The sequence below is a fragment of the Oryzias latipes genome, chromosome 4, assembly GCF_053564925.1.
Source record: "Oryzias latipes strain Hd-rR chromosome 4, Olatipes_Hd-rR_3.1".
Lineage (NCBI taxonomy): Eukaryota > Metazoa > Chordata > Actinopteri > Beloniformes > Adrianichthyidae > Oryzias > Oryzias latipes.
The window spans coordinates 31,940,126-31,961,088 of record NC_136240.1 but is presented as its reverse complement, the minus strand read 5'-3'; the positions used below and the strand labels follow the sequence as shown (position 1 = coordinate 31,961,088).

General features: G+C 40.0%; 3 protein-coding genes and 1 long non-coding RNA gene across 5 annotated transcripts; 2 read left to right on the top strand and 2 right to left on the bottom strand.

The window, feature by feature from the left end:
• Positions 1-857: 857 nt before the first annotated feature.
• On the bottom strand, positions 858-8,091 carry LOC101169102 (ICOS ligand-like). Of its 2 annotated transcripts, XM_078946296.1 has the most exons (7): positions 8,037-8,091; positions 4,866-4,944; positions 4,396-4,624; positions 3,988-4,308; positions 2,471-2,755; positions 2,220-2,390; positions 858-1,144 (listed from the first exon to the last, which is right to left on the bottom strand). In XM_078946296.1, exons 3-7 carry the CDS (start codon positions 4,466-4,468, stop codon positions 1,071-1,073), a joined length of 924 nt encoding a protein of 307 aa, XP_078802422.1. In that variant the 5' UTR covers positions 4,469-4,624; positions 4,866-4,944; positions 8,037-8,091; the 3' UTR covers positions 858-1,070. The 2 variants fall into 2 exon arrangements, with proteins under 2 accessions (XP_078802422.1, XP_078802421.1); XM_078946295.1 differs by lacking the exons at positions 858-1,144; positions 4,866-4,944; positions 8,037-8,091 and having other exon boundaries at positions 1,880-2,390; positions 4,396-4,858.
• A 15-nt stretch (positions 8,092-8,106) lies between these two features.
• gtpbp6 (GTP binding protein 6) lies at positions 8,107-15,725 on the top strand. Its single transcript, XM_023954504.2, has 10 exons — positions 8,107-8,446; positions 8,515-8,652; positions 8,781-8,851; positions 8,917-9,047; positions 9,145-9,215; positions 9,293-9,451; positions 9,523-9,731; positions 9,866-10,014; positions 11,998-12,150; positions 13,324-15,725. Exons 1-10 carry the CDS (start codon positions 8,107-8,109, stop codon positions 13,463-13,465), a joined length of 1,563 nt encoding a protein of 520 aa, XP_023810272.1. The 3' UTR covers positions 13,466-15,725.
• On the bottom strand, positions 13,471-18,334 carry plcxd1.2 (phospholipase C, X domain containing 1, tandem duplicate 2). Its single transcript, XM_004068314.5, has 6 exons — positions 18,042-18,334; positions 16,088-16,224; positions 14,408-14,536; positions 14,174-14,329; positions 13,915-14,098; positions 13,471-13,841 (listed from the first exon to the last, which is right to left on the bottom strand). Exons 1-6 carry the CDS (start codon positions 18,121-18,123, stop codon positions 13,576-13,578), a joined length of 954 nt encoding a protein of 317 aa, XP_004068362.1. The 5' UTR covers positions 18,124-18,334; the 3' UTR covers positions 13,471-13,575.
• On the top strand, positions 18,318-19,798 carry LOC144991949 (uncharacterized). The gene is made up of 2 exons (XR_013655633.1): positions 18,318-18,508; positions 19,241-19,798. It is a non-coding gene; the product is annotated as an uncharacterized LOC144991949 (long non-coding RNA).
• Positions 19,799-20,963: the final 1,165 nt, after the last annotated feature.

Genomic DNA, 20,963 nt, shown 5'->3' with positions numbered 1-20,963 from the left:
TTTCTTTATTACAGCAGCTCTCAATCCCATGGCTTAATTCTCTGTTCTTCATGGCATCTTTTAATTTACAAACCATAGGGCAGACTAATTCCTCATTCTAACCCTTGTGCTGTCTTGTGGGGTCCAGATGACCCCGCCCTTACATTGGCGTGTTCTCCCTACCATGACAAAGGTGGATAAAGGTGAAGAGGATTTCATGTAATCTATGGACACCAGTGAAGATCACAAAACATTGAAGAAAAAAGGTTCAGCGCACTGTCTAGTGGGTCTAGGTGACCCAACTCCCAACGTTAAAGTGCCTACGATAACACAAGGGTTACGGGGATTGGTGGATTTGTATGGTTTTATTTTTCTTACATTTTTAATTTTCCCTATTCCCACTTTTAGTTTCATACCACAGAATTATTATTTCATTTTATTTCCATAACAAGAATCAAAAGTGTGAATAGAAGACTAATAAGAGACTCCCAGACTTAAGTATCCAGGGGTCTTAAACCTGGTTTGCACAGCAGGACGGGACACTGAATGAATGCCCTCCAAAGGGATTATATTGTAACTAATTAAACCCCTTATGTTTACAGAGAGTCAAATGTGAAGCATATCAACTGTTAAAATCAGGGCCCAATAGAGATGATTTGGTCCAAGGGCCACAGCTTCTGTTTTTTTCAAGTATAGAAGCTATTATTGTCTTTAAATCTTGAATACGTGTTTGAAATCTTGTGGATTAAGAGGCATCTGTTGGTTTAATAGATGTGTTGTGCTGAGTATCATCCAAATTGCAAATTGAAATGTTTTCTGTGCTGCTACAGGAAACTAAACCAAGCGTGGATCTCTGTGGCAAATAAAACAGCTTCAAGTGGGAGTTGATGAATCTTTATTTAATCTGAAACACAGCATTAAACCATAAAAAAGCATGATGAAAAAACCTCAGAAATCCAAAGCTGTGCTTACATCTGCATAACAAACAGCATTTAATCTGAGTCTTTAGATGCTAAAAACAAACTTAAATTAAAATTATCACTACACAGTTGACAAACAGCTTATTTTGATTTAAAAAAACAAAAATGTGTTTAAACATCAGTCTCCTTTTTGTCCACCGTCATGGCTTCAGTTTCCTCCATGAACTGGAATTTTCTTTTATATCCTGATGATGGGAAAAAACACAAACATTTAAAGGCAGAAATGCAGTTGTTCTTTTTTTAAATACACAAACAGACTAGTAAAATAAAAATCGCTTTATAGATAAGAGAGCCATTTTCTGTTTGATTAAAAAAGTAAAAGTAACTGCAAAAAGATTTATGAATCTTAAGAACATAAAACCAAAGCTCTTCTGTTTAATCTAAAACATTGTGGCTGTCACTTCAAGCCCCAACTGATTGCAGAGGTTTTAAGGGCAACTTTATATAAGAAGGGTTCAATACTAAACATTTTTACATGGAAAAACATTTGATCAAATAAAAACAAATCACTTTTGAACTGTTGTATTATCGATTTTGGAAAAATTGATTTTGGAAAAACCTTTGAACTGAACCGTATTATTTAAATGATTGCATAAAGAAATTATGCACTCTAGTGCACTAATAGGTTAAACAGGCTCCTCCCAACAAAACTTAGGCAAGACACTCAGACCTAAATAATCAAATTGTGTTTCCAATATGATCCAATGCATGATAAAACTGCCAAATGTGCTCAATTATTTAGTCTTTATTTAACAATAATAATTTTCTAAATATTATATAAAGGTTCAGAGATTCATGGAAATCAACTTGTTCTTGGGTCAACATGATCTTTCTCCTTTGTCCCTTAAGAACTTAACTCTTGAATTATTTTAAGACCTAAAAGGTTATAGGAACCTTTTTCTCTAAAATGTAATTTTATCCTTACAGAACTTCCCTGAAAAGCTTGTAACTTTGTAGATTTCCTTAAAATTCATTAATGGTGCAAATTTTAAAAAGATTTCTGGTGAAAAGAACTGCTTAAGTTACTGTATGTCTGATTTTTGGTCTACAACCATTCAAATCCGACTGACAAAAAACTATAATAAATATGCAAACCGGACAAAATGTAACTTTTTTTGTTTATTATTTTGGAGACACGAAGACTTTTCCTGAGAGTAAATGGTAATAAAAATAGACCAATTTCCCTGTTATGCTCACAAACTAAAAGTAAAAACTCTGCTTCGGTAAGAATACTTGTAAACGTTTTTATCATCTGCTCACCTCTCTGCTCTTCTCTGTTCTCTTTTTTCCTTCTCTTGGTGAGTCTGTCCAGATGAATCTGGTACGCCACTCCTGCCATCACCATGATCCCGACCACCACACACAGAACCGTGCTGAAGATCCACATGGCTTCTGATGCTCGACCCACCATTGCGGTGCTGCTCGCTCCATCTGCGCAGCAGCAAGAACCAAAGATCAGCGACGCACTGAGGTGTCCCAGGTTAAACCGCGCCCTTTCAGGAGGGACTCACATCTTGTGACTCTCAGGCTTTCATTCATGGACGGATTCTCTATGATGCACGTCACACTGCTGTCTTTGGAAATGTTGACAGTCAGGTAACTTGTGACGTTGTAGAGCTGGGACTCAGGGTGTGGTTCTGCCAAAGTTCTAACCGAGCCTTCGGGGGGCTTCAAGCTGTCACTGATGAGCCAAGTAACTACAGGTTCAGGGTAACCGCCGCCGGAGAGACACAGGAAGGTTGTCTCATTTCCTTCTGCTGTCTCTTCGCTCTGCAGCTCTGGGGGGCTGAAACTGGCTGCAACATCAGATGAGAGTTAGTTCACGGACGTACAAACCCTAAGAGCAAATGTGCAAGCCCAACCCTTGGAGGATGCTTATTTCAATGTTCTGATTTTGGTTAAATTTGACACAAAACTAATGGCTCCTGCCCCTGATTTTCTTTTATGTATTTACAAAGATAAATGTTTAAAAATAATGGCTGGATTAAAAAAAAAACACTGAAACACCTGTGAGTGGAAAATTATTGAGTTGTAGTTTTAGAAAAACCATCAAAATGGAAGAAAAATATGAAACCTCCAGCTCAGAAAGGGCAACGGTATGCTGTGACCAGATTCTGGGAGCACAGGAAAGAAATACTGCAACATCTGGAACATTATAGAAGTCTTTCAATTCAATAATAAAGTCTGACTTTAATTTAAAAAAAAAAAGACCTACACCATTTTAAATTTTTACCTGCTTCTTTTTATGAGTCCTTGTTCATAGAGTCATTTTGGTTGGTAGTTCCCTCCTGGGAAAGATCTCAACTGTTTTCATCAAATGTGGATAATACCCAAAACTTTTCAAAAGGGCCATCCGAATTAAATCATCTTCAACTTAAAAAACTACGTCCAGATGACCCTTTTAAAATCCTTTTCTGCCATGCAACCTTCCTGGATTCAAACGAGTCTTCACACATGGGCTCCTAAAGTTTTGTGACGTTGCACAGGTTCAGATATGTCTTTCAGACTAAAACACGCTGCTAACTTTGTTTTCTCATCTGCGCTTCAGTTTTTAAGTTTCTGTTTAAGGAATTACTATTTTAGTGGGTGGGCTTGGTAGAAAAGTTTTTTTTTTTTTAAGAAGTAGTTTATCCTAAAGAATAAAACACAATTTCACAGCTTCATTTTAGATTATAGTCATGTGATCCCTAAGGTATTAAATATTTTAATCATAGTTTAAAATAACACATGAGCAAATGAAAAGAAAAAAATTGATTGGACAATTATTTTGTCTTAAAGAGTTTGCCCCAAAAGCAATCATAATTTTGGAAGTGAAGTTGTTGAATGACCAATGAAACACAAAGATGGCTGCATGAGAAAATATTTTCTTGATCAGTAAAGAAAAAAAGACTTGAACAATAAAAAAAAGCTGTTTGCCCTAAGAAATGTATTTTTGTGTCTGTTCCAAATTTTCTAAAAAAGACAGTTAACTGTGTAGTTTTTTCCCCCCTCCAGAATGACATTACAATATTGTGTGGTAAGAACAGACCTGCTACCCTGAGGCACAGGGTGCAAAGTTCTGTGCTTTCATTTTCTCCTGCAGAGAAAAACAGGCTAAAATTCATCTTGTCCTGCTTGGGATGAACTTTTGGAAGTTCCAGAGAAAAATTTCCATTCTGTGCAGCATCATCAGGAATTCTGGCATAGTTCAGGCTACATATCTCCACATTTCCATCGTCCCTCCACTGTGAGCTCAGCAACTTTTGGTCATTTTTCCTCCACTCAATAGAAAAATTCCCAAATGGATTCAGCTCAGGGTAAAGGCAGGGCAGCGCCACCGGTTGTCCCACAATGCAGAGTACACAGCCCTCTGCAGAGAAGAGATTTTAAAAAAATCATTGTCATGTTTTGGTGTTTGTTTGGCTAAATTCTTAATGCTCGGACATCTACAACTCACCCAGACATGTGCCCAAATGGAGCAGGAAGAGCAGCAGTCCTACGCGCAATAGCGCGCGTTTGTGGAGGCACATTGGCGCACTGAAAACCGGAAGACACGTTGATGGTGTTTTATGTTGAATCGAACCAATACTCGTCCATTGTTCACATATGTTAGGCACACATATGAGACTCCGCTCTAGTTCCAACTTCCTCGTCCACGAAAGGCAGCGCGCACGCAGTTACTTCAACTGTAGGAGATCATGATCAGTCACGCTCGATCGATGGCTCAGATCCATACCTGCTGTCTTCATCAAAGCCTTTATGACTGAAATAAACTCATACACCACTGAAAAAACAAACTGAAACACGTGCTGAGCGACATCAAACCTGACGGGGGTCACCGGTAATATGTGCAGATATCCGGTTTGGTGTCATTTTGCGCAAATCTGCTCAACCTGTTTGACTTCTTTCCAGGTGACGCACACCCACCTCGGATCAAGGAAGCGCAAAGACAGAGCAGGCGGGCAGTTAAGTGGTTAAATGGGACTCTTCTTCAGGGAACCCGCACCTGGTGATTGAAACACACACATAATACATGGACACAAACTTTATTCCATCATCTAATTTTAAAGACAAAAGTTATTCTATTTATTAGGATTTTAAAAGTAGCTTACCTTATATTTCACATATAGTCACTGCGATATTTAAGACTTATTGAACTCTACATTTTACTTGTGAAATATGTTGTCTCTTACCCTTGTCCTTAATTTGTTTGATTTGATTAAAACTTCTGAAAAAATTATATACTGGTTTAGTAAGGGTGTAACAATTAATCAAAGTAATCAATGAACTAATTTATATTCCTATGATCCAACCAGATCGATCTGTTTGAGGGAAGTTGTTGATTGAATCCGCCTATACCATTATCCTATAAAATAATTTCAAAATTATATAAATTGAATATAGCTGTTTTTTGGAAAATACCATTTGTATTAAGTTATGGTAGGTTTATTTTACTGTATCGTAAAAATGACCAATGTTTATGTTTATTTTTTTTCAAAAACATGTGACCACAGCACAAAATGATCGGTCCATCATTCCAGTCCAGACACTTTGAATTCAGCAAAGACATGTGACCATACAGACATTTGGATTCTTTTGATGTGGAAAAACAACAGTGGACTGAACTTTAGGAAACTAAAATGTGAATGGATTTGTCATTAATTCGTGTTTACTTGTTAGTGTGTACACGTATTTCATTTACACTTGTTTATCTTGAAGAAATACAAGGAACGTGGAAAACTTAAGCTGCACTGTTCATTACCAGGTACACTGGTTGAAGTCTTGGCTCAAGGTGTCCTGGATCGATTTATGTCAGTGAATCGGATCAAATCGGATCGTTCAAAATGAAAGAATCTCGACTATGAATCGTTTCGGCAACCACAAATTATGATATGAAGTAAATTGTTAAAATAAGACGTTACATCCCTATTTTGTGATTTTTGTTGTTGGTTTTACAAATGTATACAGTACAGACCAAAGGTTTGGACACACCTTCTTGTTCAAATGAATGGGAAGATGTGTCCAAACTTTTGGTCTGTACTGTAAATAAAATGAATATCAAATTGGATACTAAACAATGTTGTACTTTTTTTAATCTGCTTTTTCCAGGACCTCATGTGTCACCTAATACATTCATAATGTTTGTTTATTTATATATATATATATATATATATATATATATATATATATATATATAGTTTAATGAGGCCAAGGAAGGAGGCCGAGGACTAGTGAGCGTAGAAGCCACTATCCAGGATGAAACATCCAAGATGCATGAGTACATCAAGCTCAAGGCCCCAACTGACAGTGTGCTCAGTGAATGTCTCAGGCAATGGAGAGCAGAGGATACAGTGCTGGAGGACAGATCCTCATGGGAGGACAAACCCCTGCATGGGATGTACCACCGGACCATAACTGAAGTGGCTGATATCAAGAAGTCCTACCAATGGCTAGAGAGGGCTGGCCTACAGGACAGCACTGAGGCACTCATCCTGGCAGCTCAGGAACAAGCCCTGAGCACCAGAGCAATAGAGGCTCAGATCTACCACACCAGACAAGACCCAAGGTGTAGGCTGTGCAAAGAGGCCCCTGAAACAATCCAGCACATAACTGCAGGATGTAAGATGCTGGCAGGTAAAGCATACATGGAGCGCCACAATCAAGTGGCTGGAATAATATACAGGAACATGTGTGCAGAATATGAACTGGAAACCCCAAGGTCAAAATGGGAAACACCCCCAAAGGTGGTAGAGAATGAAAGGGCAAAAATCCTGTGGGACTTCCAGATCCAGACTGATAGGATGGTAATGGCGAACCAACCAGACATTGTAGTGGTGGATAAAGAACAGAGGAAAGCCGTTGTGGTGGATGTGGCAGTGCCAAGCGATGGGAACATCAGGAAGAAGGAACATGAGAAACTGGAGAAATACCAGGGACTCAGAGAAGAACTGGAGAAAGCCTGGAAAATGAAGGTGACAGTGGTGCCTGTGGTAATTGGAGCACTCGGGGCAGTAACCCCCAAGCTGGAGGAGTGGCTACAACAGATACCTGGAAAGATCTCAGACATCTCAATCCAGAAAAGCGCAGTGCTAGGAACAGCTAAGATACTGCGCAGAACCCTCAAGTTCCCAAGCCTCTGGTAGAGGACCCGAGCTTGAGTGAGAAACCACCCACGAAAGGGTGAAAGGGGCAAGTTTTTATTTATTTATATATATTTATATTTTATATATATATATATATATATATATATATATATATATATATATATATATATATATATATATATATATATATATATATATATATATATATATATATATATATATATATATATATATATATAAGATTGTGAATAAAAGTGTGTAAATGTTTGTGTTGGAAACTTCTAGAGAAATATTTTCATTGTACATTTTCTCATGAGCACTGACTGCATGAGAAGTCAATGGTCGTGACTTGAGTCTGCAGCACAATTAAACAAAGTGCATTACCCATAATGCAACACGGGTTGAAACTAGCTACAGTTTAATGACTCCTACCGTGTTATTGTACATATGTTAAACTTGGAAAATGTTGGTGATTTTTATTCCTTTATTTGTTTGCTGTTTCAATTGTGCCCATTTTTAGTTTTATTCAAAAACATGAAAGCAACGGAAATTACGTAACCGGAAATCCAGTCTGACACATTTTCCTGGGTATTGTCTTAGAGGATCCTTCTCTTTAGGCTGTCGATAAAGTGCTTTTTGAAATTAGAGGTGAAATTTGTATGGGATGTGTGATTATCAAATTAAGTACTTTAATGAACGAAAAAGATTGATGTACAGTAACTTTTAGTACAACGTCGTGACTATAGAAAAGCTATGCCTGCAAAACATCGTTCAGGTACAAATAAATCCCACAGAACTCTTCGCAGGGCCGCGTGTGGGATGTTTTCATCCACCATGATATTGTTTAAGCGTTAAATAAAATATATTTTAATAGCGTAATGTTTAATTTCTATATTTTGTATAGAAAACAAATACGTTTCGTTTCAGGGTACGGCTGGGCAGCTTCGTTTATTCAGAGGACGACATAGGATCTGCGGGCTCGCGCGGGGCTCACCTGTTTTGTGATTCCGTGACAAAATATAGACTGAAACTTTCATGGCCGCAGTGGGAGAGCTTCAAGCATCATGATATTCCTAAGGAGGATAAAGTCGTGGCTCCCTCTGCTGCTGCACCGACCCTGCTTTACCCAGAAAACAGCAGCGACCTCCGGGCTCGTGCACGCTGCTTCCAGAGGATCCCCGCCGCAGCTCCGACCGTTTTCCCTCTCTGCGTGTGTACTCATGAACCCCGATGACTTCAGCTGCAACAGCGTAGCCGCAGGTGAGGATCAGGACGTCCCGGGGGACAGTGAGGTGGATGAGATCTTCCAGCAGCAGGTCCCTGCGGGGGTCGGAGAGGGTCAGAGGATCTTCATCGTGCACCCTGACGTGAAATGGGGCAGCAGGAAGCAGCACCTGACCACCGGTAACGAGCCCGGCATGATCACGACATTCAAGCCCCGTTCCTTTAGAAGTGACCCGGTACCTTTGCAGCTGAGCTGATGATGGCGGAAGCTGTGGGGCTGGTGAATACTTTGGACAACTGGACAGTGGTGGACCAGCTCATCCTCTCCACCAAGACGCCAGAGAAGAAGCGTATATTTGGAAAAGGCAACTTCCAGTATCTGACAGGTGACGTCACATCTCCACAGTTCCGTGCAGCAGTTTCACACACGTGCAAAAAAAAAAAAAAAAAAAAAAAAAAAAAAAAAAAAAAGTTTCACACACGTGCATGTGTGTGATCATGTGTTCCCTTGCAGAGAAGATCAGGCAAACAGGAGGGATCACTGCTGTGTTTGTGAACGTGGAGCGCCTGTCTGCTTTGTCTGAGGTGAGCTCCTCGGAAGTCCATCGGTGCTCTGCCACAAATGTTGACAGGTCTTTGTTTGGGTTTAGAGAGAGTTTGAGGAAGCCTGGGGGGTCAAAGTCTTTGACAGGTATTCAGTGGTCCTCCATATTTTTCGCTGCAACGCCAAGACCAAGGAGGCCAAGCTGCAGATCTCACTGGCAGAGATCCCCTTGTTGAGGTAAGAGATCCCCTTGTCGAGGCAACTGCATCAGCATGTGTTCCAGTTTCAATAAGTCCCTGACAGTGTTGCACACTCTGCTTCACCTGCACAACAGATCCCGCCTGAAAAACGAAATGGCCAACTTGGATCAGCAGGGTGGAGGATCGAGGTACATCAGCGGTTCAGGTGAGGCACCTCTACAGAGGAAAGGCTGCTTGCTGCTGCTGCACAAAGAAGGGACTCGGCTCGCTTTTGTCCTCCAGGAGAAACGCTGTACGAGGTCCAGCAGAGGCTGCTGAAGGAGCGGGAGGCAAAGATTCGCTCGGCACTGGAAAAACTTCGTAGAAAGAGGCTCCTCCTCCGGTCCCAGAGGAAGCACAGGGAGTTCCCCGTCGTATCGGTGCTGGGATACACCAACTGTGGTGAGCATCTGCTAGCACAACACAAATTCTGAGAGTTTTAGCTGATCCACGTCTTCGTGTCGTGTGTGCAGGAAAAACGACGTTGATCAAAGCTCTGACTGGTGACAGCGGCCTTCAACCCAGAAACCAGCTTTTTGCCACCTTGGATGTGACCGTGCATGCCGGTCAGCTGCCCAGTCACATGACGGTGCTGTACGTGGACACCATCGGCTTCTTATCGCAGCTCCCCCATCAGCTCATCGACTCCTTCTCCGCCACTTTGGAAGACATCAAGCACTCGGTGTGATGCCAAGTCATGTTTTTTTCACAGACTTTCTCTGGAACGCTCCAAACCGAGAAAATTGACTCACTTTGAATAAATACTGTTCTTCCATTTTCGTAATGGATTAATCAAGGGTTGTTCTCTTCTTCCAGGATCTCCTGGTTCATGTCAGAGACATCAGTCATCCAGAGACGGAGAACCAGAGGGTCAACGTTTTCCGTGTCCTAAAGAACCTTCAGATTCCAGACAGGCTGATGAGCTCCATGATAGAAGTCCACAATAAAATTGACCTCATTGACAGGTAAGCCTTGCAGCTTTATCTCTAATTTATTTTTTATTTTTTAAAAGCTGCAGCAATATTTTCTTAGATTTTCTACTTGAACCAATTTTGTTGAGGTCACAAACATTTGATTTCTGAGATGACTAAACGTGTATAATCTAATTTGTCCATGTTTGTAATTGTTGCCCCCTTGTGGACTAAAACCATTGGTCTTTTGCTCAATTTCTGGCTGTGAACAATAAAAAAAAAGATTTGAATGGCTGTTTAATGTTGATTTTGAAAGTGTGTGTGAAGAAGCCTAACATGGACTACTTTAGCTGTATTCACCCTTTAAAGACCCACTCTGATTAAAATGGTGGTTTCTTTTTAACATGTTCTAATCCAGTGGCATTTTTTCATGATGGAGGGCAGATCTAAAGAAAATTATCCTAAAATTGCATTTCTGAGCATTTCTTTATTCACATGGTTGTGGATCAGGAGCCAAAATGCAGTTTGAAAAAGAGCTTTTTTGTGAAATAGAAAATACGCTGGGCGGGCCAAAAGCTCCCTGCTCCACTCTGCAACGAGGAGAGGGAGGGGGGGGGGGGGGTCGCTCCACCCCAGTGGTCCCGCCAACAACAAGTGAATTTCTGATGCCGCTCTGCAGAAACTATGTCCTAGACAACACGTTCTTTGTTATTTTGGCTAAAAACTCCACAATCATACATTAAATACCACTGGGAACACTTTTCACCCATCATGTGTGCCATAGGTTCCATGTTGACATCAGTGTATTAGAAATACAGTGATCCCTCACTATAACGCGGTTTACTTTTCACGGTTTCGCTACTTCACGGATTTGCATCGTGCATTGTGTTCTGCATTCTGATTGGCTAAAAAGTCACTCCGCTTCTTCTCTACCTGTGCGTCAATAACGTTGCAGTTTAATATGTTACACGTACGTAAATCAGCTTGCCAAATTTACATTATGTACGTGCAAATTCTCTTGCAATTTCGAGTTTCTCTAAAACCCGTTGAAAAAAGAACGACAACAACTGCCTATCACTATGTTCTTCTACCGAACAAACACAGCTGCACCGCGGGATTCAAAAGAAGAAAACACTGCAGAGGGGAGTCAGGATGCAGCGACTCAGTCTGAAGAGCAGTGAAATACACCTGAGTCACTATTTGTTCGACTGTACTTTGTATTTTTGTTTCATAATCATTTTAAATTTTCTCCCGTTTAATCCAATTACTCGGGTCGCGGTGGGCGGGGCTAATCTCCGCAATTTGAAGGCTTCATATTGATGATTAAAATTATTATTTGACAGTACAGTACAGAAGTTATTTGTTTCTAAAGTACTTTCATTTGTGAAACAAATGCTTGAGCCTGTGAAATGGTCTGTTCTTTCTTTTCAATGTATAATAGAGTATTTAATTGAATAATAATTGTAAAAAAAAAAAAAGGTTTCTACTTCACGGATTTTGCCTATCACAGGTTCTTTTTGGAGCGTAACCCCCGCGAAAAACAAAGGTTTACTGTATAGCAAACATGAGTAATGTGGGCCTCTGGGTCTGGAATATCCCACTTTTTTTTCCCTTTAAGGAAAAATGGGTCTGAGTTCTTTTGGGTTAAAATAGCTCCAAGGATAATCAGAATGGTGACGGTTCTTCATGTGCAGCACCTGATCTTTTATTGTTGTTTCCCTCCTGTGATCTCATTGACATTACCAGCTCTGCCTCAATTATGAAATGTTGTATTTATTTGTTTAAACATCTATGAAAACTTTTTCCTCAATACTATGGGAAGTAGATGTTTTTTGTGTGTGTTTTTTTTTTTAAACATTAATTTTGACACATAAATTTCATATAGTTGAAGTTTGACTTGTGAGTTTTTGTGTACCTTTTCTGAAGAGATGCATAAAAACTTGCATTGCTCCTTGGGGTTGTAAGTACCATTTTGATTTCTGCAGAGCAAGCTCGACTAAAAACCTTTTTGTTGATGAAATCAAATGTGTCCGACAGTTATGAGTGTGTGAATCCAGACGTCATACCTATATCTGCCCTGGAGGGGCGAGGACTGGACAAGCTGAGGAAAGCAGTGGAAGAGGAGATCTTAAAGTCCACAGGAAAGCAGGTTTTAGCTCTCAGGGTGGACCTCAGCTCACATCAGTTAAGGTGATGATATGAATGTCTTTCTTGTCTAGATATTTTATCTGTTACGCCTGATCTACATTGGTCCGTCTGCTGTGCGTCTTCGTTGTGTTGACAAAAAAGTAGAACGTTCATTAATCAATCGTAATGTTTACATCGCCTTTGTCATGTCAGTGTCTGACGTCCGTCTCTCCGCAATGAAAGCCTTAGGCAGGAGTTCCAGTTCCGGTCTGTTGATGTGTCAATTTTGCATCAAAAAGCAGGAGAAATGTTTTTCAAAATAAAAGATTTTGCTCTACCTAAAATAAAACTTTATTACATTTTATATTATATTTTTAAGGTGACGTGCCCACGCGATAACGCACATCGCCACTGCAGATTTCCGTTTAGGCATATGTTTAATTTTGGAAGTACAAAAACACAACATTTTATAAGGACTCAGTCAGGACGGTCATGAGCGAAGAGAGAGGGACAAACCACACAGGGGTGGCAGGACAAAACACTACTTTGGAGGCCTGGTGGGGGGTGGGGGGATGGACCGTAGACACAACAGATACGATGGCTATGTCCCAATTCCCATCCTAACCCCCTATAAAGTGCGCTACATAGAGCACTGTATAGTGCACTATAAAGTGCGTTCGCCATTTTGTAGTGCTGTCCGAATCTACAATTCCCAATTCAGGTGCCCTGGAAATCACCCAGAAGTCTCTGCGAAAAACCAGTGTGCATCGATGCTCACTAGATCCACAAATTTAGACCACATTGCATTGCATCGGAACAATTTTTGCTAAAAAAATGTATTTAAATGTTGTTTTTTAATAAATCATCAATGTTTTTATCTTCAGAAGACAGTGGATTAATAAATAATCGTTACAAAACGCCATCAATATCAAATATCAAATTAGATTTTAACATTGTGAAATCGATGACGACATATCCACCATTAAAAAAAAAAAAAAGTAGTTAACACGGTGTCCGAATGGCTTTTTTAAATTCAGGGCACTACATAGTGCCACACTATCTAGTTTTTTAGTAGTTAGGGGTTAGGGTGGGAATTGGGACTCAACCAATGTAAACTAACTGGCAGCCGTGAGACGGACTCCTTACGTAACAGAAGGGAGAGGGACCGCAGACGGACCGGTGTAAACCAGGCTGTAGAGAAGCTGTAACTCTGTGTGTGTGTGTCCTCTTTCACAGCTGGCTGTACAGAGAGGCCACCGTTCAGGATGTGCAGGTGAACGCCGACGAAGGCTCTGCTGTTGTCAAGGTCATCATCAGCAATGCTGCTTATGGGCGCTACAACAAACAGTTTGGTAGCAAACTAAAGACTGGACTATAGCAAGCTTGATAAAAAGATGTTTTTATTGTGCTTTGTACAAGCGAATATGCAATGGAATCCCTTTTGGAAGCTCTCTGAGCACATTCTGGATTAATTTGATGGTAAAAGCTTTATTTCTGAGTCTCGGTTTGGCCGCTGATCTTCCTCAGCAGTTTGTGGTTCAGTTCAATCACCAGCGAACAGAGTGGAAGTGGCCCAACAAAGTCTCCTGCTATGATGTTGAGGCTGGTGGATCCTGATCCAGGTACCTGCTCCTGCACCCATTTCCTCTCGCAGCTCCAGTTTCTAAAGGTTAGTGTCCGCAGGGACTCCTTCGGGTTCTTGGTGATGTACGACCTGGCAGCTGTGAGGTTAAGGCCGGACACGAAGAAGCTCTCTGAAGAAGAAAATAAAGGAAAATTTAGTATATTTTCATGGGGAAAACGTCTGCAGTCCTGTGACGGTGTTACCTGGACGTCCCTGATCTTTGTGCCACTCCAGGTAGCTGATGACTCCTTGGGCTGTGTTACTATTGGCCCACCAATAAGGGATGGCAGGCCACAGCTCTGGATGCCTGGCTATGAGCTGGGACTCATAGGACAGGATGACCTGGTAACCGGACTTCCACAAACTCCGCAGGCTCAGATCCGATTCCTGTGGCGGGGTGGAGTACAGTCAGCAACACCCATCTTTCAATCAGTTCTTTACCTGTACGAGGGCGTAGCTGACCTCCCGTGGACACAGCTTTGACCCGAACAGATTCTTCAAGCAGACGATGAACGACTCGTGAAATCGGTCATCGATCCCCTCAAAGTGGCTGCACGCCAGGATGACGACCTCCTTGGGGTGCAGCTTCAGCCAAGCAGCAACAGACTGAAGTGTCTCCTGTAGTAGAGCACAGTTAGGAGCTGCAGACGCTCAGGGGAATGAAGTGAAGGCTGCAGAGAGAGACCCCAAACTCACCAAAACGGTTACATGTGTGTAAATGACATGTGTGAAGTAAAGGTCACTGGATGAGTCCTGGGGTTTGTGCGCGATGCGGAGATCAAAGTACCGAATCCCCATCGACAGCTGTTCCTCAATGGTTTTGTCCTGACAAGAAAAGTGGACGGGTTGAGACGGAAGACAGCACAAATGAAGATCGAATGGTTCTCCTCAACAGCAATCTGAACCCAAATGAAGCAAATCTTAAAGTGAAGATTTGATGCAATGTCAATAAGGAAGATCTTCACTTCCAGGAACTTTGGGCTGCTTTACAGTAAACCTTCATTCAACCGCTAAATGATATATGTGTGTGTTTATATTTATACACTGACTTCTCCTTTTCTGCACATCTTTCTGTTTAACAAATAGACTTATTATAGAAAGAATTTAAGTTCATGATTAATTTAGTTTTATTCCGTTATAAGCTATAATTATGAGGTTTTGTTGTTGCACAGTGGATCACATGACTTCAGTTCTGTACCTCTGCACTTCCTCTAATCTTCATCAAGATGGGACTTTTTCTCATTTTGGTTCTCAGGCTCAGAGGTGGGTTCATTTCCCATTTATCACCCCTGTTTTCCACATGTGAGACGGTGTCGGGTAAACAAAGAGGGTCTCGGGTCTTGTTACTGCTTCAAACTTTGGACCCTTTCAGGGCTGATCCGGCTCCAGTGTCACATGATTTCTGGGTTCAGAAACAAACCCAGAGGGAGCTTTCTCCGCAAATGGCCATATGAACAAACCTGGGTAAGTTGTCTGCGAGATGAGCAATAAATCCTTTTTTTGATGACTAATAAATCTCCTGTTTTATCTACATGTTCACAGTCAAAGTGGCATCCTGCAGACCTCGATGTCAGAGTACAGAATCGCTCAGAACTTAGTCTGTTTATCGTGACACAAATGGGGAAACCTCTGCTGCTTCCCCTCACAAAAACACATTTTATCTTTGAAATCCAATTGCCAAAAGAAACAATTCTCATTTGCCACCCTTCCAAAGTCTTCTGCCCCTCTCTCGCCCCCCATATAAAATGGTCTAGCTCTGCCACAAAGCAGAGCAAGTTTTGTCAAGTTTAAAAGTACTTTAAAGTACTTTATATACTTCCTCTCATTACAGAACACAACTTCAAATTTCAAGTATAGATATAAGTTTTTATGCTCTATTTCCTTTTTATCATTCATCCACAATTCATGTGAAGTTATTTTTTTCTATTTTTTTTAATGTAATTTCCCTCCTTTAATTTTTGTGCTTTTAATTACATTAAAAAAATCTCTGAAACAGAGACTGATGTCAGACGGATCTTTAACTCTATTCTGCTTGAATTCAGTGCAAAATTCTTAATTTGATAAGTCTCATAAGAAACTCAAGATGTGTTCAGGCGCATCTTTAACTGATGGTCTTGGTAACAAACCAACAGTTAGGGAGGTTCTGTATCATTGTACTGTAAAAAAAAAAAAATCATTTAAATTTCTTTAGATATTTTTCCTCTTAAGACCTGGCCTCCACAGTATATCATTGTGCTTAATTGGGGTTCTGTCAAAGAGAAAAAGGGCATATCAAACAAGAGTTTGGGTCTTTATGGGGTTAAATGTGTTCAGAAAAATCTGCGCCTGTTTGTTGTTATGCTGCAAAAATAAGCTTGGCTGTTGCTTGATCCACACCTGAGTGGTTGCCCATTTGAAGATGAAAGGCCTGGTGAAGCAGTAGAAAAGTCTGTCCAGTAACCGGAAGCAGTCGGACTCAGATCTGACCAGTGGAGAGGTTATGTCCAGACAGTAACTCATAGCATCATGGCTGCCTGAGTTCAAGAAGAACCATAAAGAAACATGTGAATGAAAAACATTCAAATCCAGGAAATCGACATGTAATTCCAGTCAGACAGAAATGCTTCTTCCTCGTTACTTGAAGGTCTGTGTCTTTAATGTCTCCCTTAGCAAAAAGAAGTCTATTACCACTTCTATAGTTACTCCATATAAAATGTAAGGTAATATACTTTAAGTTTACTTTTTATATACTGTCTATGTTGTAAACTTAAAATGTTACAATTTAAACTTATAGTATTCTGTGACTGCATTCACAACGCATACATGATCTATTTGCTGTACTTTTACTCAAGTATATTTATGTAACGGGCTGTTTTTGACAAACTTGAGACTTAATCAATCTTATCAAAATATATTAAAATTGATAAAACTTTAATAAACTATAAAGAATTTCCATTGTTTTTCTATTACCCTTAGCAAAAAACATTTCACCAGAAGTTTTTTTTTTCATTTAATATACTTCAGTTTGAGTATACTATAGTATAAACTATATACTACAATATACTATTGTATATAGTCTATAGTGTACTATAGTATACTATATACATATATGTATACTGTAGACCAGGGTTGTCTAAACGTTTTGCAAAGAGGGACAGCTTCTGTGAATTTGTTTTATTTATTTTTTTTGCGATAGAATATATTACAGAAACCAATGTATTCATGTCGTTTATAGGTGACGCTGTATTAGAAATGAGCTACAACGTGTCACCGAAGGCTCCCACAACAGTGTTGCCTCGGGCCTACAAGACTTTATGACAGAATTTAGCCAATCACAACCAAGAAATCATGCACACAGTTTTTAGAAAGTGCTGGGGTGCATAACATTGATTTTATGTCAGGAAAATTTGAATACAGGCTGCAGTTGGCCCACGGCCCGGACTTTGGACATGCCTGCTATTGACAATGTACATGTAGTGTAAAAAGTATACAAACTGAATACTGTAGACTAAATTGTAACATTTTAAGATTGCGGTATATAGATAGTAGGGGTGTGATGATTGATTTTTAACAACAATTTGAATCATATCATAATTTGTGGTTGACGATACGATTGCTTGGTTCATTCACAAATATTCAACTAAAATCAGTCCAGAAAATCTTTAGCCAAAACTTGAACCAGTCAGAGAGAAATGACTGGTACTGAACAGGTCAGGTAAAGTTTTCCCCATTCCTTGGATTTCTTTCAAGATAATCAAATGCAAAATAAATATGTGTACAATCAAACAAGTAAACAAAAATTAATGTCAAATCCATTCACATTTTAGGAAACTACGTTTTTCCAGACGATGGTCTGGAATGATGGATTCATCACTTTTTGCTGTCATCACATATGTGTTGAATGCTGTGATGCACTCTGTCGTTTTTACGTTATAGTAAAATGAACCTACTGTGCGTCAATCCAAATGGTATTTTCCAATATTGATTATCGAGTTTTTAAATGGTTGAGGTTGATTCAATTCAATGACTTTCCACACACATGGATTTGGTTGGATCGTCAGCATAGAATCGATTAATCACTGCACCCCTAATAGAATAAAGTGAACTTCAATTAGCTACACTGACTCACTTTTTGGAATAAATTAGGATACTTGTAGTACACCTAAGACTACTTTTTTTTGCCAAGGATAGAAATTGTTTTTTTTATTTAATTAACAATAGACAATTTGTATACATTAGTATGTCAATTTACTTAGTTTTAATTAGAAGCCAGTTTCATCAAATTCTTTTTTTGAATGATTTTTTCATTTTCTCAATGAGGAAGTGAGTGAGGAGGAGGAGGAAGGACTACCGGGTATGGCCAGCTGGTTCAGCGGGATGTCCCACAGCTGCTCGGGCAAAGCTGACATCCAGTCCTGGAAGCGGGGGTCCATGTCCGTCCGTCCGTCCGCGGAGGCGCACTCGCATCTGGATCGGAGGAGCCGGTTTCAGCGTCACACGAACGCGCTTCTCCCTTCCTGGAAGGAACTGGAATCATAGCTGCTGTGTGGACAAAACCAGAAAACCAGTTTTTACTCTGGAATGAAGTTAGTCTCAGGCTGACATGGTTCACACGTCACGCGCGTCACGTTACCCAACCACTTCAACCTAAAGCTCACTTCACGTGGACAAGTTTCCTTCCGGATTTCTTCAGGTTGTATCTTCAACCAAATCACAAGTCGTCACGTGTTTGAAAGCAAGACTGACGTTTATTTTCTATGAACATTTGGAGCCAGAAAGCAAATCACTCATTTTCCCTTCATCTTTACTTGAAAAGAGGCATATTTCCTTTTTTTTTTTTTTTTTTAACTTGTCCTGTCCAACAGCTAGGCAAACAGATGAGAGCTGAGGGCCTCTTGTGTTGGACATATTTTATTTTAACAAGAGGGGTTATTCATCTTCAGACAAACCAAAGGTATGTCTGAATAAACCCCTTTTTTAATTGAGGCCAAACTTTATTAATTTCAATCATGTCTGAAAATCTTTGGTGTTGGACCGGACGGAAAAGGAAAGAGGGGAAGAAGAGAGAGGGACGTTAGAGAGAGGGGGGGGGGGGTAGGAGGGTGATAACAGGAGGGGAAGGGGGGTAAGACCATGAAGCAGCATAGAGCAGACAGGTTTACTGGTTGTTAATCATTATGGTACGGTTCAAATGTAGTACAGAAAGGGCGGGGCCTGTTCACACACACTCAAATATTATCAACACACCTGCTAGCCGCAAAAATGTCCACATGTCAACATGCACACAAAACAGATAGTGTTCACGAACGCATACCTATGCCTTTAAACCAACTAGTGTGAAATCTTTCATTCATTCAATCATGCAAACTATTAGTGCAAAGGTGAGCTAACACCTGTGCTCAGGTGAGTGTTTATGTTCTTCTAAAATGGATGATGGAATGTGAAAAGAAGGAGGAGGAGCGCCCAGCCACCCCCACACCCAGACCCCCGCCACAGCAGCAGCGGCAGCCGGAATTCCCCCAACGCCACACGGGAACAGGCAGGGAAGAGGCATATTTCCAATCACAGGAGGTTTTTTTGTATCTACCATATCACTTCGTTTTAGTTTGGACATCAAATCTATGCAAAAAAAGAGATGCGGTTTGTTTATTTAATATGATTGACAGGTGGTGATAGGCTTTATTTATGTCGGTGGACTTTAAAAAAAACAAAGACTTGCTGTGATGCAAAAGGAAAATCCCTTTGCAAAAACTAATATTGAGTGTAGAGTAAGTAAGGCATACTCAAATTAATGTGGTAAACCTCGAGTTGAATTTTTTATTCTTTCTTTGTATTGTAAAATTCGGTACTCAGTAGTATTCAGTTATTACTTGCTACACTACGCATACATGATCTATAGTAGACTTGGTTATACTTATACCAAAGTAAATGAACTCCACCAGCTGTCAGGTTTGTGACGTGACCACTTCCTCCCTCCAGCGTTTCTGCCCTTTATATTAACAACAGATTTTACATTTCAATGGTTTATGGACCCTTTATTGTTTGTTCCAGATTAAATCCACGGAATCACCCGACAATCTCTGCGGCTTTTTAGAAAAAAAAAGAAAATGAAAATCTACAAATGCATGTTAAGACACAGGTTTCTATACAGAAGTAAATGGTTATGTTCAGACAGGAACCCACAGCATCATGACTGTCTTTGTTAAACAAAAACACTGGTCAGTTTGAGCATTAGCATGCCGGAAGCAGACATTCGATCACACAAGAGGTGTCAATTGCAAATATCATGACAGGGAACAAACCTAACTGTTTAGAGGTTTCACTCAACGCACACGGGTCTGATTGTGTCTGATTACTGATTAGTGCATTTGGATTCAGCAGAACAATGGTCCAAAGATAGAAACTGGATAGAAACGGGTTCAATCAACAATCAACCAATCAAAGATAGCTCAGATAGCTCATCGCTTATTATCACAGGAATGCACACTTTGGAAACTTGAATTAATCAGTGCTTGTTTTTGGAGAGGGTCTAAGGTCAGGCATGCAGCTTAACAATTACCCATTGTTCATATTTTAGGACTGATTCTATGTTTTTGTAGAATTATTGGTGTGAAGTCCATGGAGACAACTGTGTTGTGATTTTGGCTCTATATAAATGAAAATGAACGGAAATTGAATTGAGTCGATGTGCAGTTAAAATTGAATCATGCAGAATATTTAGAAAAATGCAAGTGTACCTGAAAAAATGTGCACGTAAATATTGTAAAAAAACCACACAATTTTGTTTTTTCCCTCAGGTTTTTATTTATTTAATGCAACTAATTCACATTATACCAAGTTAATAGATGTTTAGGAGCTTATTGTGGAGCCAAAACAATTTTATGAGTACGTGGCAACAACCCAAAGCAACTTTTCCAGCCAGACTGGCTGGACTTTCACCCTGCAACAAAACTACTACCTGAAGCCAAAGATTTCTTTTGCTTTGCTCAAGTTACATTACTTTTTGGCACAAAAAACTTCACGAAGCATGGTGGGGAGAAAAAACTAAAGATGTTGCTATTTTGGTGGTTTGATAGAATAATTACATCAATGTTTTAAAAGCCAATTCCATTTTATGTTATAGTTTCTCTCATTGTGTTCAACCGTTACCTGATACAGGTAAAGAATATCCTTTACGTCAGTTAACAACCCTGGAAACGGGTGGAACAGCCAGCAGAAGCTCCTGTTTCCCTGAGAATCAGAACTTCTTTTGTTTTAGTTTACAAAGACAGTT

Excerpts from the sequence above, each read along its gene's own strand:
- LOC101169102 (XM_078946295.1), bottom strand. The coding sequence starts at position 4,468 with ATGTGCCTCCACAAACGCGCGCTATTGCGCGTAGGACTGCTGCTCTTC. Across the intron at positions 4,309-4,395 it reads CCATTTGGGCACATGTCTGG|AGGGCTGTGTACTCTGCATT; the intron begins GTGAGTTGTAGA and ends TCTTCTCTGCAG. Across the intron at positions 2,391-2,470 it reads AAGCCTGAGAGTCACAAGAT|ATGGAGCGAGCAGCACCGCA; the intron begins GTGAGTCCCTCC and ends GCTGCTGCGCAG.
- gtpbp6 (XM_023954504.2), top strand. The coding sequence starts at position 8,107 with ATGATATTCCTAAGGAGGATAAAGTCGTGGCTCCCTCTGCTGCTGCAC. Across the intron at positions 8,852-8,916 it reads GCCTGTCTGCTTTGTCTGAG|AGAGAGTTTGAGGAAGCCTG; the intron begins GTGAGCTCCTCG and ends GTTTGGGTTTAG. Across the intron at positions 12,151-13,323 it reads CTCAGCTCACATCAGTTAAG|CTGGCTGTACAGAGAGGCCA; the intron begins GTGATGATATGA and ends CCTCTTTCACAG.
- plcxd1.2 (XM_004068314.5), bottom strand. The coding sequence starts at position 18,123 with ATGGACCCCCGCTTCCAGGACTGGATGTCAGCTTTGCCCGAGCAGCTG. Across the intron at positions 14,330-14,407 it reads ACACACATGTAACCGTTTTG|GAGACACTTCAGTCTGTTGC; the intron begins GTGAGTTTGGGG and ends GCTCTACTACAG. Across the intron at positions 13,842-13,914 it reads CAAAGATCAGGGACGTCCAG|AGAGCTTCTTCGTGTCCGGC; the intron begins GTAACACCGTCA and ends TTTCTTCTTCAG.